At 37.9% G+C, this 12,881-nt stretch overlaps 1 protein-coding gene and 1 pseudogene across 1 annotated transcript; both read left to right on the forward strand.

The window, feature by feature from the left end:
* Nucleotides 1-509: 509 nt before the first annotated feature.
* LOC150047364 (alcohol dehydrogenase 1-like) lies at nt 510-12,677 on the forward strand. Its single transcript, XM_090356571.1, has 9 exons — nt 510-527; nt 5,156-5,254; nt 6,462-6,600; nt 8,169-8,256; nt 8,389-8,608; nt 8,954-9,214; nt 10,312-10,447; nt 11,324-11,462; nt 12,653-12,677. The coding sequence occupies exons 1-9, from the start codon at nt 510-512 to the stop codon at nt 12,675-12,677; spliced, it is 1,125 nt and encodes a 374-aa protein (XP_090212697.1).
* On the forward strand, nt 3,424-4,036 carry LOC150047365 (small ubiquitin-related modifier 1 pseudogene; annotated as a pseudogene).
* Nucleotides 12,678-12,881: the final 204 nt, after the last annotated feature.

Raw genomic sequence — 12,881 nt, forward strand, 5'->3', positions numbered from 1 at the left:
TTAACATCTTGGCTTTTTTCTATTACAATTGCATCTGTGTAGTGGCTTTTTCATCTGACTGACAAGTAGAGACTGTGTCATCTGCTATCGTCACCTTATTTGGCAATGTCTTTCTTGTACTTGATACTCCAAAAGGATTAATTATTGCGAAAGTGATGTTTTCTCGACCTACCCTTTAATTCTCCATCAACTTTCTTGTCATTCATTGCCTTTCCCCCATAGCCTCGCCTTTAAACTGCTTTTTCCTCACTTAGCTATCTTGTTTCTTATTTCTCCCCCCCCCCCTTGCTTTCCTGCTCTGCTACATTCCATTTCCTCCTTTCCCTTCATGTTGATTGTAACTACTTTCCTTATCCCACTCTACCCAGATTGATACACAATTGTGTAACAATTTCTAATGACTAAGCCTTACAATCACTATAAAGACTCAGCCCACTTGGCCAAGTTACAGAAGTAAAGAAGTCCATTCAGGATACCCAGAAGGCTCTAAGGAAATCAGACACTTCACCATGAGCACCAAAGGAAAAGTAAGTATGCCACCTTTTTCATAGATCTCTGTCATTTTCACTATTAGGTATCAAATGAGTCCATTGAAATGAAGATCTTATTTTCTCCAGTCAGATTATCAGCAATTTTTAGGGACAATACCCAAAGTTTCCCATGTAGAATCATGTTTTGAAAGCTGCAGTAATTTGACAATATTGTCTTAAAAATGTATCTATCATTTGATCTGTAAGTTTATTTTATGAAAATAATTGCAATGTCTTTATATACAAATTAACAGCAGTATTATGGTGAAGAGTATGACCTTGAAACAATAGATATCAAATACTAAGAAAGTGACTCAGTAAATCATGGTACATTTATGTGAATTTGTTTTTTGTGTTAAATGTGTGTCATGTTGAAATTAGAAAAATAGTTTCATAAAGTATTTCTTTCCTTAAGCTTGACAGATGAATGCAACAGTATTATAGTGAATTATTTTGTTCTCAGAAAGGCATAATGCTTTCCAGATCATTTTATTGGCATGTGTAACATGCAATCCTTTTACTCTTACTACGAAGATATACTGTCTTCTCCATTGGAATCTAAATTTCTTGAAGGCACATTAGGTTTATGTGGCTCAGTATACTTTGAAATTACTAGGCCCAGTAGCTATGCCTGCAAATGGAACTCACATACAATTTAGGTCCTTAGATCAGAAGTTAGGCTACTAAAATCATTGAGGTGCTGCAACAAGTACAGACAAAAAGGGCTAGAGGAGCTGGCTCCAGTGACTCAGGCCTATTATCGTAGCTACTCAGGAGGTTGAGATCTGAGGATCACCAGTCAAAGCCAGCCCAGGCACTAAAGTCCATGAGACTCTTAGCTCCAAGTAATCACCAGAAAACCAGAAGTGGCACTGTGGCTCAAGGGGTAGGGTGGTAGCCTTGAGCTGAAGAACTCAAGGACAATGCCCAGGCCCAGAGTTCAAGTTCCATGCCCCACAAAAGAAACAAATTAATTAATAAATAATCATCAGGAAAAAACATGTAAGACAAGTTAGCTGTCAAGCCACTTCTTTAATATATAAAGAAGTCAACTGCATTAACAAGCAAAAAAAAAATTCCACAAGTTTCATAAAATACAGGATCAGTGTACAAAAAAAGGAAATACAGGAAGTGGCATTGTGGCTCAAAGTGGTAGAGCACTAGTGTTGAGCTGAAGAGCGTAGGGGTAGTGTCCAGGCCCAGAATTCAAACCCCACAACTGACCAAAAAAAGAGGGGTCCAAAAAGTAGATGAAAAATATCTACTCTTATTAACAATCAGGAAAATACAAGTTAAGTCCAAATAAGACAAATAAAAAAAGAAATACAAAAGATATTCATAAATGTAGAAAATATCCAACATCACTAGCATTGAAAGATGTATTAATGGAAAGAAACGATGGAACGCTATTCTATCATCAGAAAGAATGACATCACCCCATTCATAAGGAAACGGAAAGACCTAGAAAAAATCATATTAAGTGAAATAAACCAGACCCAAAGGAACATAGGCTCCATGGTTTCCCTCATTTGTAATAATTAGTACACATCTAGGATTCTTCTCGCAGAGGATTACAATAGCTCAAAACCTACGTACATATGGTCCTACAGGATGAGACTAAATGAAATGAACTCTAGGAGATGGAAACAAGAGTTTTATCTTTGTGATTGCTGTTCTTAATGTACTATTTGAAGTTATTTCTTTCCTCATGTTTTCCACATATGGTTAATCTCATGCCGTTACTGTTTCTGACTTTGTTACCTGGTATATTGTATATACATTTATTTGTTTGTTTGAAATAGTGAAGGGAAGGGGGAAAACAAGATGATTGGGAGGAGGTAGGAGAAGGAGGGGGGACAAAACATGAGAAGGGGTGTCAAGGTTCAAGAAATCATGTACCCATTATCTGATTAATGTAACTGTAAACCCAGTATACATTATCTTGACAATAAAATACAATAAATAAAAGAAAGAATGAGCTTTTCTACCTGACAGAAAATATATTTAATGACTACATTCACTGCTAATGAAAGTCTAAAAAATTCTAACGTAAGCATCTTTTTACACTTCTAGAGAATAAGACAAATGACTCAACCTTTCTGTAAAAAGATTTAGAAATCAGTTCAGCCTAAGAATATCTCTATTGTTTGTCAACGAATTTTCACTTAAGGAAATCAAGCAAGTAAAAATTATGAGTCATAGCAATAATAATAATAATTACAATAATAATAATAGAATATGAGCATAAAGAGTTGAGGAAATTAGCAAGATAGGGAAGGGGAAAAAAGAAGGCATTGAAGGATAAAGATAATTAAAATACCTTCCATATTTTTTCTTGTATCTGTGGTGAGTGTGTGTGTAGATTGATATCTGGCACTACCTAGGAAAGAAGAAGGTCATGAGACCGTAATACAAGGAGTAAACATCTTCAGAGAACACCACTGCCATTTATGGAATTATCATTGTGAAACCTCTTATACTAATAAAAAATAAATGGTTTAGAGAAATAAAAGGAACTAGGCCTCTAGAGCTCCAGTGTGTTATTCTAGCTATTCAGGAAACAGAGATCCAAAAGACAGTGATGCAAAACTATGTGGGGCAGAAAAGTTCATGAGACATTTTATTCCATCTCCAAGATTACCAGCCAAAAAGCAAGGCTGGAGGGATGACTCCAGTGGTAGAGCACCAGACAAGCAAACAAGCCAACCAAGAAAGCAAGATGGCCTGTGTTTAAATCTGGTACCAAAAGAAACAAAAAGAAAGTTTAAGAAAAGAAGGGGAAAATACCCACAAAGGATTAGCATTAAGAAAAGAAGTGGGGGAGGAGACGGATTTGTAAACTCCAGAGCGAGGAACTGTCTGCCTGCGGCTGCTGGCATACAAAGTCCTCCAGGTGAAGCCACTGTCACGATGTCTGACCAGGAGGCAAAACCTTCAACAGAAGACTTGGGAGATAAGAAGGAAGGAGAGTACGTTAAACTCAAAGTCATTGGACAGGGTAGCCGTGAGATTCACTTTAAAGTGAAAATGACAACACATCTCAAGAAACTCAAAGAATCATACTGTTAAAGAATTCACTCAGGTTTCTCTGAAGGTCAGAGAATTGCTGATAACCATACTCCAAAAGAACGGGGAATGGAGGAAGAAGATGTGGTTGAAGTTTATCAGGAACAAACGGGGGTCATTCGACGGTTTAGATATTCTTTTTATCTTCTTTTCTTTTGCCTCAATCCTTTTCTATTTTTAAAAATAGTTCTTTTGTAATGTGGTGTTCAAAATGGAACTGAATACTGGTACTCCATCTCTTTAAAACATCTGTGAATTTGAATTCTAGTGCTCATTATTCATTATCATTGGTTATCCTTGTGCTGATTTTTGGTGATCAAACCTCAGCCCCCTTCACATTGCCCTCTCATTTTAAAAAATGACGTATGTGCACAGAGAGGCCACTTTTCAGGACTGCAATCTTAGGTAAGATCGACCAATGTGAGTGTGCACAGACTTTCCAGTTGGCACTGAAGTTTTAGTATATGATTGCTTCACTCCTGGACTATAACTTTCAGTGGTAGATGGAAGTTTTTCATAGAACTGAACTGTGAGAAAATGACCTTTCCTTAACTTGAAGCTACTTGTTAAAGTCTGAGGGTTTGGACCAAAAGAAGAAGAATATATCAGGATTGGAATCAAGCTGGCAGACATGGTAAGAGTGATGCTTAACTCCAAAGATGACTTCACTGAAGAGAAAGTGTTTTAAGATTTAAAAAAATGATCTTGTCAGAAGAACCCAGAAAAGTTCTACTTTTCATTAGAAGTCAATAAAGTTGTTCATGAAGAAGTGTATACACCAGAACACTGCTCCTTTTGATTTTATTTGTACTTTTTGGCCTGGGACATGGGTTTTAAATGGACACTGTCTGTACCAGCCTCCTTAAAATAAACAGTAATTGTAAAAATCACAAAAAAAAAAAAACAAAAAAAATGAAGGTGGGGGCGGGAGTTTGGCCTAGTGGTAGAGTGCTTGCCTAGCATGCACGAAGACCCAGGTTTAATTCCTCAGTACCACATACATAGAAAAAAGCCAGAAGTGGTGCTGTAGCTTAAGTGGTAGAGTGCTAGACTTGAGAAAGTCCAAGGACAGTGCCCAGGCCCTGAGTTCAAGCCCTAGGATTGGCAAAAAAAATGCAACTACAAAAAGTTTTAAAGTCATGAGGGAAAAAAATTTGTGTCAGTACTAAGGTTTGAACCTGGGGCCCCATGTTATTCAGCAGATTTTTCTGTCTAGGTTGGCTGTGGACCACACCCCTCAGGTCTCAGCTTTCTGACTAGATAGGATTTCATGCAGGAGCCATCAGAACCAAGCAAGAAAATGTTTATATCACACGAACAGATACTGTTCCATACAAGGCAGATGTTACTGGGGGATGGAGAGGGAGAAAAGTGCAAAACTGCTTCTGTGATTTGACCTCGAAATAATCATCTAGAAAAAGAGAAAACATGCTAAAATTTCAGTAGGTTGCATTTGAAATGCAGATGTTCTTTTCTTTTTGAAGGCTTTTAATTTTTATGCATTATAGTAAGTAATCACTTGTATAATCAGAAAAAAATTCCCATGTTGTCATGTACAGACAATTACATGTCAGGCAGCTGTTGTCTGGGGGAAAAATTCAATTTCAATTGAAGAAGTGCAAGTTGAACCACCAAAGACTGGAGAAGTTCGTATTAAGGTAAGCTGACATCTTTTGAGCTTTTACCTTTGAAGCCAAATAAAAGGAAATAATACTTTATTTTAAAGGTTAGCTATAATCAGCAAGGCGATCCATACCTTTAATTCAGATATTGGGAGAGGGGTAGAGATTAGGAGATTCTAGGACAGTCTGAGCTGTCTCCCATCTCAACAAATGAAATAAGGCATGGTGGTGTGAATCCATCAACCCAGCTACTTGATGTGTAAACAGGAAGTTCACGGCCAAACTGGCCCAACTCTATACAGTGTCATAGCCATACAATGCTGTCTCTTCCCCTACAGACATGGAAAACCAGCCACTGTGTTTTTCTGACAATACTATCTGAGGAGAGCAGTAATATGTAGATGAAATGTTTCATTTCAGACATCTAATGTGGTTGAGTTGCCCTCAGCACATTAGGATTTAAAAATCTTCAAACTAATCAAAGATAGTTATGTTTTACAATAGTTACCTCACTTAAAACTTATTTTACACTATTAAAATAAAGAATATTTTCAGCTGAGCACCAGTGGCTCATGCCTATTCTCCTAGCTATTCAGGAGGCTGAAATCTGAGGATCACAGTTCAGAGTCAGCCCAGGGAAGAAAAGTGCATGAGACTCTTATCTCCAATTAACCACTAGAAGACCAGAAGTCGTGCTGTGGCTCCAAGTGGTAGGGTGCTAGACTTGAGCAAAAGAGCTCAGAGACAGTGCCCAGGCCCTGAGTTCAAGCCCCACAGTCAACAAGAGAATATTTTCAATGTACAGGTGTATGGTTTTGAAAATCAATTGATCCAAAGCATTGGACAAATGCTTCCTGGTATTGTCTTAAAATTCTGTGTTTCTCAGTGCTGTTACTTTTGATTTTTGTCCTCTCCTCCAAAGTAAATCTTTATCATATAAGAACTTGCCTTGGATTTTGAAAAATCTTTATAACATTGTATATACAAACTAGTTGAAAGACTAAATTTATGAACAGTTCTGAACATGAATCATGTGAATGTGGGTGAATCACTCTAAGGTCTTCGAATTTCTTTTACTTAAGGAAAGTTGATTGGACATGAAAAGACATGTCTTGTGCTCCTCTGAGTATTATTCTAGAGGTCAAGTGAGATAATTTGAATAAAAATATTAATATTCAATTGCACATAGAATCCCAAAAAAATCCCAAAGCAATTGATCCTTGGTCACTTCATTCCCCCATAGCTCGTATCTTCGGGGATCTGTGGCTCTGATGACCATGTCCTGAAAGGAGAACTCCCAATGAAGTTCCCTTTAGTTCCAGGCCATGAAGGAGCTGGGATTGTGGAGAGTATTGGTGATGGAGTGAGCTCTGTAAAACCAGGTAGGAAAAGCCAAATCAAGAATTTCATCACCAAGAACAACAACAAAAAACAATTTATCCCAGTGGTATGCAGGATCTCCTACATACAGGGTGAACTTCAAACGTATGAACATATGCACCAGAATATAAATTGGGTTGCTCTATATTACCCAAACTAATCATAGGTCATAGATTTTCTTTTATTGCTTACTAATTAATGACACATTGGGATATCGAATTTAGCCAGTCTTCCAAGAATCACACCCTCTGTCTGCTTCATCTCTGGAGTATTCCAGGGAGGCAGGGTCTGAGAAAACTGTGTATCCATAGCCAAATAAAGGTTGAGATAGAGTGAGTGGTTGTGTCAACATGGATGGAAAGGTCCTCGTGCATACGACTGCTTCTTACATATATTTATTCACCCCAGAGTGCTTATTGCGATGCCTGTCCCAGAGCTGGAATGAATCCAATGTTTGTTGAATACATGTTCTGATCAACCAAAATGTAGAGCTTGAATTTTCCATTAACACTGCAGAGAATCCATGGAATCATTATCTTCCCTAGTCACACCAAAAAGGATCTTGACATTGCTATTCTTAGCAAGTCAGAAATGATTGCTGTGAATAAAAGCAATCAGGCAGATTAAGGCGATAAAGGATTCCCACAGCTTGGCGCTAACCACAGAAAGAGATTTAAGAAAGCCATCATCCATGTCCTCACTTAGCAAGCAATTACAGAATGCCCACTGCCTGACACCAGGCACAAGGAAAAGAACAAAAGTAAAAAGGTCTGTAAACAGGGAAGATACATACACTCTAACTCCTCTTCAGCTGAAAACATTCTGGTGAGAGTTTTGTGGGAAATGATGACAAGTATTTGAAGAGCAACAACAGCCAACAGAGTAGAACTTCTGAACCTGAGATCCAATATGTCTGGAAATTTTTAGTGCTCAATCTAAATTTACAAAAGTTTTAAACGCCATCTCGAGGAGTTGTTCCGCGTATACACATTTATAAGGATTGTGTAAAGTGTCGAGTGGGAAGACAGTGTTGAAGACCTCAGAAAGCATCTGCAGAAGTCTATAGTGACTGCAAAGATGGACTCTTCTCAACCCCTAGTCCATTAGCTAATAAGCTGACCTCTCCAAAGCTCTGTAGAAAGTGCTCTAGAAATACTCTTGCCCTGGAGACTCTGTGGAAACAGGTCTGCCATGATCTACTGGGCCATTTTAAGCAGGTGACAATCAGTGTAGGAGCTAACCCTTCAAAGGGAAAAGAAAAAGGTTAAACTACATGACTGGTGTCTAAGGTTCATTCCTGGTTTTATCCTATTTGCCAAGGAAGGACAAGTAGCTCAAGCCAGCAAGGAACATCCCCACATCCTCACCATGTGCCCGTAATCATAAATGGGATTTTAGTTACCAGGAAAAATGCTTTCTCATTTTTAATAAGTATGAATGTTACACTGGTTGTCATCATACATTAACAGCAGGATCTAAGTCCATCAAAATGTTTGTAAATATATGAATTGCATCATTTTTTCTAAATATTTCCAAGTCATTGATTATGCATCTTTTTTCCTCTGTGTAGGAGACAAAGTCCTTACATTGATTATTCCACAGTGTGGAGAGTGCAATTCCTGTCTACACCCCAAAGGAAACTTCTGTGAGAAGCAAGAGTTAGTAGATCTGTCCTTCACTCTTTTGTTAAACTGTTCAGGGTGTACGCATATTGAGATAGCTAATGCAAACCATTTCTCTCTTTGTAACTCCATGTGGCTGTGTGATGTGTCCATGTCATTGTGAAACAGTGTTCTGCCTTGCTCTGGATTGATGCTGGATGGGACCAGCAGGTTTAGCTGCAAAGGAAAGAAGATTTACCACTCTTTTCGTGTCAGCACATTCATCGAATATACTGTGGTACCTGAGATTGCAGTAGCAAAAATTGATGCTGCTTCACCTATGGATAAAGTTTGTCTCATAAGCTGTGGAGTACCAACAGGCTATGGGGCTGCTGTTCATTCAGCCAAGGTGAGGAAGTTATTTGCATCTCTTGGTAATTTCCCTGGAAAAACTCTCAAAGGTATTGGAAAACACTGGGAAGAATGAGGAAGAGGAAGACATTGATCAAGATGCATTGCACTCATAATCTAATTGTTGAATTGAAACTTCTTTGAACAATTACTTTATATATACTTATACACACATATATAGCCAAATATATACATTACATATATATATCCAAGGGGATAAACTGATACATATAGCTCCAGAAGGCTCATGGGTTGTTTTCTATTTGCTTGCTTATTTACGTTATCTGTGCACATGCTCAATTTTAAAGACTGCCTAATAAAAGTATGCCTTATCAATTATCAGGTTACCCCCGGGTCCACCTGTGTGGTTTACGGACTTGGAGGAATTGGCTCAGCTGTTGTCATGGGCTGCAAAGCCTCTGGTGCATCTAGGATCATTGGAGTGGATATCAATGAAGAGAAGTTTCCCCGGGCAAGAGCGTTAGGGGTCACAGATTGTCTCAACCCTCGAGCCCTCCAGAAACCTGTCCAGGAGGTAGTGGTGGAAATGACAGGTGCCGGTGTTGACTTTGCCTTTGAAGCCATTGGTCTTGTTGAAACCATGGTACGTGGTCTTGGGTCATGGTAAGGAGTTTCTACAATGTAGACATGTGGGTACAAGTTTAGTAGCCACACAAACACAAACTCTCCTGGAAATACGTGCTAGTCTTCAGCACTGTAAGTGAAAATGAAGGTGCAAATTCACTCTAAAACATTCATTTTAAAAGTGAAAACATACCCAACCAATGTAACTATAATCCCTCTGTACATTACCCCCAAAATAAAGTGCAATAAAAAAGTAAAAACATTATATGCTAAGATATAAGTCTTTATGACATACTAAAGTTAAACATACAAAAAAGCTATAATTCTAGACTTCTCTTTTGGTGATTCTAGGTCATCCTACCTGTGAATTTTATACTTGGGGATGAGCATTGTCAGGTTCACATATAATATGTATTTGTGTTCTAATACAAGAACCCTTTAGTCAGTTGAAAATGTTTCTTTAGTTCCATTGAGTCATGTCCTTTGGGCACAGGAGTGAAGTAATTTGCCTCATTCTCACGAATCACATTTTAAAGAAGAGAAGACAGATAATTAATACACTGAAACTGAAATGTGTACCTAGTGTATTTGGTAAACATGGGAATACAGGTGATAAGGATGAGGCAAAGGTAAGTGAAAGTAAGACAGATATGGTATGAAGACGTATATTATAGATCCTTATAAAGTTGAACGTTTAAAAAATGGAAGTTTCACCCACACTGGTAGATATTTGTTTAGTCTAGTTTTACTAGAAATGAATTGGACACAAAAGCACTGCAGAGAGTATGACCTCTCAGGCAGGGGTAATATTATTCAATAAAATTTTTCAGATACCTGATTGTTTTCTAAGAACAATACTATGCAGTAAGTACCATTCTTCTTTCTGCCAACAAGGAAACTAAGCCAAAAGAAAGTTCGACAACTTGCCAAAGGACACACAAACTGTACAATCTTTGCTTTTTTATGGTTCTCTAATAAAGTTTCCATCATTTGCAGTGTGAAAGGAAAATTAATGTAGCATCAACTGAAGAGCAGTTTCAAAATCCATAGTCTCCAAGATTCTTGCTTTTCAGGGGGTAGCTGGTATTTATATGTGGCCATTATTTGCATTATTAGACAGCTGCGTGGGAGTCCTGCAACAACAGCTATGGTGTCTGTCTGATCATTGGATTGGCTACCACAGATTCAAAGCTTTGCCTGGAGGCAACAAAGATTATCACTGGAAAATCACTGAAGGGTGTTTGCTTAGGAGGTAGGTAGCTGATTAGAAGGCTCTGGGTCTGTTCTCATAAGATGAGTTTCAATTTTGTGGAAACTTTGTAGAGAAATCTTTTCCTCGCAGGGAAATAAAAAGTAAGGATTGAAAAGACTCCTTCTCTAATGAGTTGGTATACTTTACAAATTAATATCTTTTTTCCTTTTAAGTGCCTATGCCAGGGTTTGAACTCAGGGCACACTAGAGTTTGTCCCTCATGCTTGACACTGTACAACTTGAGTCCTGTGGAATCATGCCCTTACTTCCAGCTTTTTGATAACCAGAGATGAGTCTCTTGAATTTGTCTGCTAGAGCTGGTTTCCCACAGTGATCCTCTGATCTCTGCCTCGTAAGAGAACAGGGATGATCACCACGAGTCACAGAGCCCTGAGTTGCAAATCAATTTTAATTAATTTAGTTAAATGGTGCAGAAGGTATTAGTTCCGCACTCATAGATTTGAACTTGGTGTGCAATTCGAGCAGTAATCTTTCCAGAAGAACTTTCATTTCTGATTATCAGCCTTAGTAAATCAACACTTCCGTTTCTATGCATTGGTCCAGTGTCAGTTCCCATGCAACCTCCATGTGCATAGACAGGAGTGAGGAAACACTATAGGATCATTTTTTAAACTCAGTCATATAAATAGTAATGCTGTTTTTCTCCAGAACAGTGGTAGGTAGCGGAGCTTCGGTAATAGCCACACTTAGTTATCAGTCAACAGTTTCTGAGATACAAATAGGTTATCCTTCATGTTTAATAGCAAATTTTCAGAGACTATCTTGCCATCTCTTTGACTTGATTTTTTAAAAAAAATCTTTTAGTTAGTATGGTTCTTCTAACATCTTATAACTATTAGCTTTTTTGTCTTATAGACTATAAAACCAGAGACTGTATTCCCCAACTGGTGTCTGATTACCTGCAAAATAAGATGAATATAGATCCTCTGATAACTCATCGGCTGCCTTTTAACCAACTCCACAAGGCCTTGGAGTTGTATCATGCTGGAAAAACGTGAGTGTTTTGTTTACTTGATGATCTTACACTAATAACAGAGAAAACAACTCTTCAAACAATTTTAGGTGATTTTTATGAGAAAAGCTACTAGGACTCTGATATTATTTATATACACTACTTTGTTTCCTACTGTCATCAACATTAAGAAATGGTTTTTCCTACCGGTCTCTTTTTTAGAAAGGCTCAATCAACCAACCTCAGAAAGATATTCAATAATTCAATATAACAATGAAAAAAATCCCTCTACATCACACTGGCCAGTATTGTATTTTTCTGGATAGAGAAATTTTTCTAAAACAATGGGTTGAGACATTCCCGGAGATAAACTCCATGCAAGAAATTCTTGAGATATGAACTCCCTCCAGGGGCACAAATCCTCTGTACAATATTTCTGAAAAGATGGTCAGTCTACTGTGCTAGCAGAACTTCACAGTTGACACATTCTCTCATCAGGAGATATTTCACTTGCCTATTCTAGGTATATGGATTGATGGAGTACTATTTGCCAGGAATGTCAGATATAGTAGAAAATAAGCAGAACAATGAGCAAATAATCACAGCTGTGATGGTGGTTTTTTCCATTTTGCCTCCTAGCAAGGCTCTCTTCCTTCTCTCCTCCAACTCTACCTACATACTGTATTTGCTGTTGTGAGTTTTTGTTTACCTACAGCTTACCTTTTTACCCTCTTATTCCCTATCAGATTTAATCTACTATGGCAATCAGCAAGATTTGAATTGTTATGTTTAAGTCTAGAAGGAAAAGTCAAGAAAATCTAAAAAGCTAAGCAAAGAAATACTAGAAAGATAATCATATTTGATGGCAGGCATTCTAAGGTAGTATACATACTGTGAAAGAGACAATCCAGGAGAATCCACTATTTTCTTCTCTGTCCAGGCACTGAAAGTGAAGGAGGCTAAGCAGAAGTGGCAGCAGAGGTTTTTGGTGTCTTTGTGTTCAGGAAGCAGATGATGCTCAAAGCTAAGGCCTCTCTCTTAGGGTAGAAGTTGGATTTTAACTCATAATAGTCAGATGATGATATTTGACATAGGCGAGCTAGAGGGTAAAGGGGAGAGGAGATGTCAAGGATAGGACAAGTGGGCAGAGCCATATCCCCAAAATAGGGTACATAATCTGTTTTCCTGAAATGAATTTTCCAATCCTTTCATATCTCACATTTATGTTTCAGCATCCGCTGTGTTCTTCTTTTCTGAGGCTTCAATCACAAAAGATGCAAAAAGGCATCCTTCAAAAACAGAGGAAAATATCTAAACACTGAATTACAGCAAGAAGAAAAAAAAACGAATAACATGGAACAATGCAGGATATCAGACACACAATAAGGAAGAACTTTGAAGATAAGAAGAAGCAAATCAAGAAAATATCAAAAATGAATCTGATTTCCTTCATCTTAAGAT

This window comes from Megascapheus bottae, chromosome 23 (genome assembly GCF_031878675.1).
Source record: "Megascapheus bottae isolate mThoBot1 chromosome 23, mThoBot2.hap1, whole genome shotgun sequence".
NCBI lineage: Eukaryota > Metazoa > Chordata > Mammalia > Rodentia > Geomyidae > Megascapheus > Megascapheus bottae.

Coding starts and splice junctions, on each gene's coding strand:
- LOC150047364 (XM_090356571.1), top strand. Junction 5,255..6,461: donor CTGGAGAAGTTCGTATTAAG/GTAAGCTGACAT, acceptor ATTCCCCCATAG/CTCGTATCTTCGGGGATCTG. Junction 9,215..10,311: donor TTGGTCTTGTTGAAACCATG/GTACGTGGTCTT, acceptor TTGCATTATTAG/ACAGCTGCGTGGGAGTCCTG.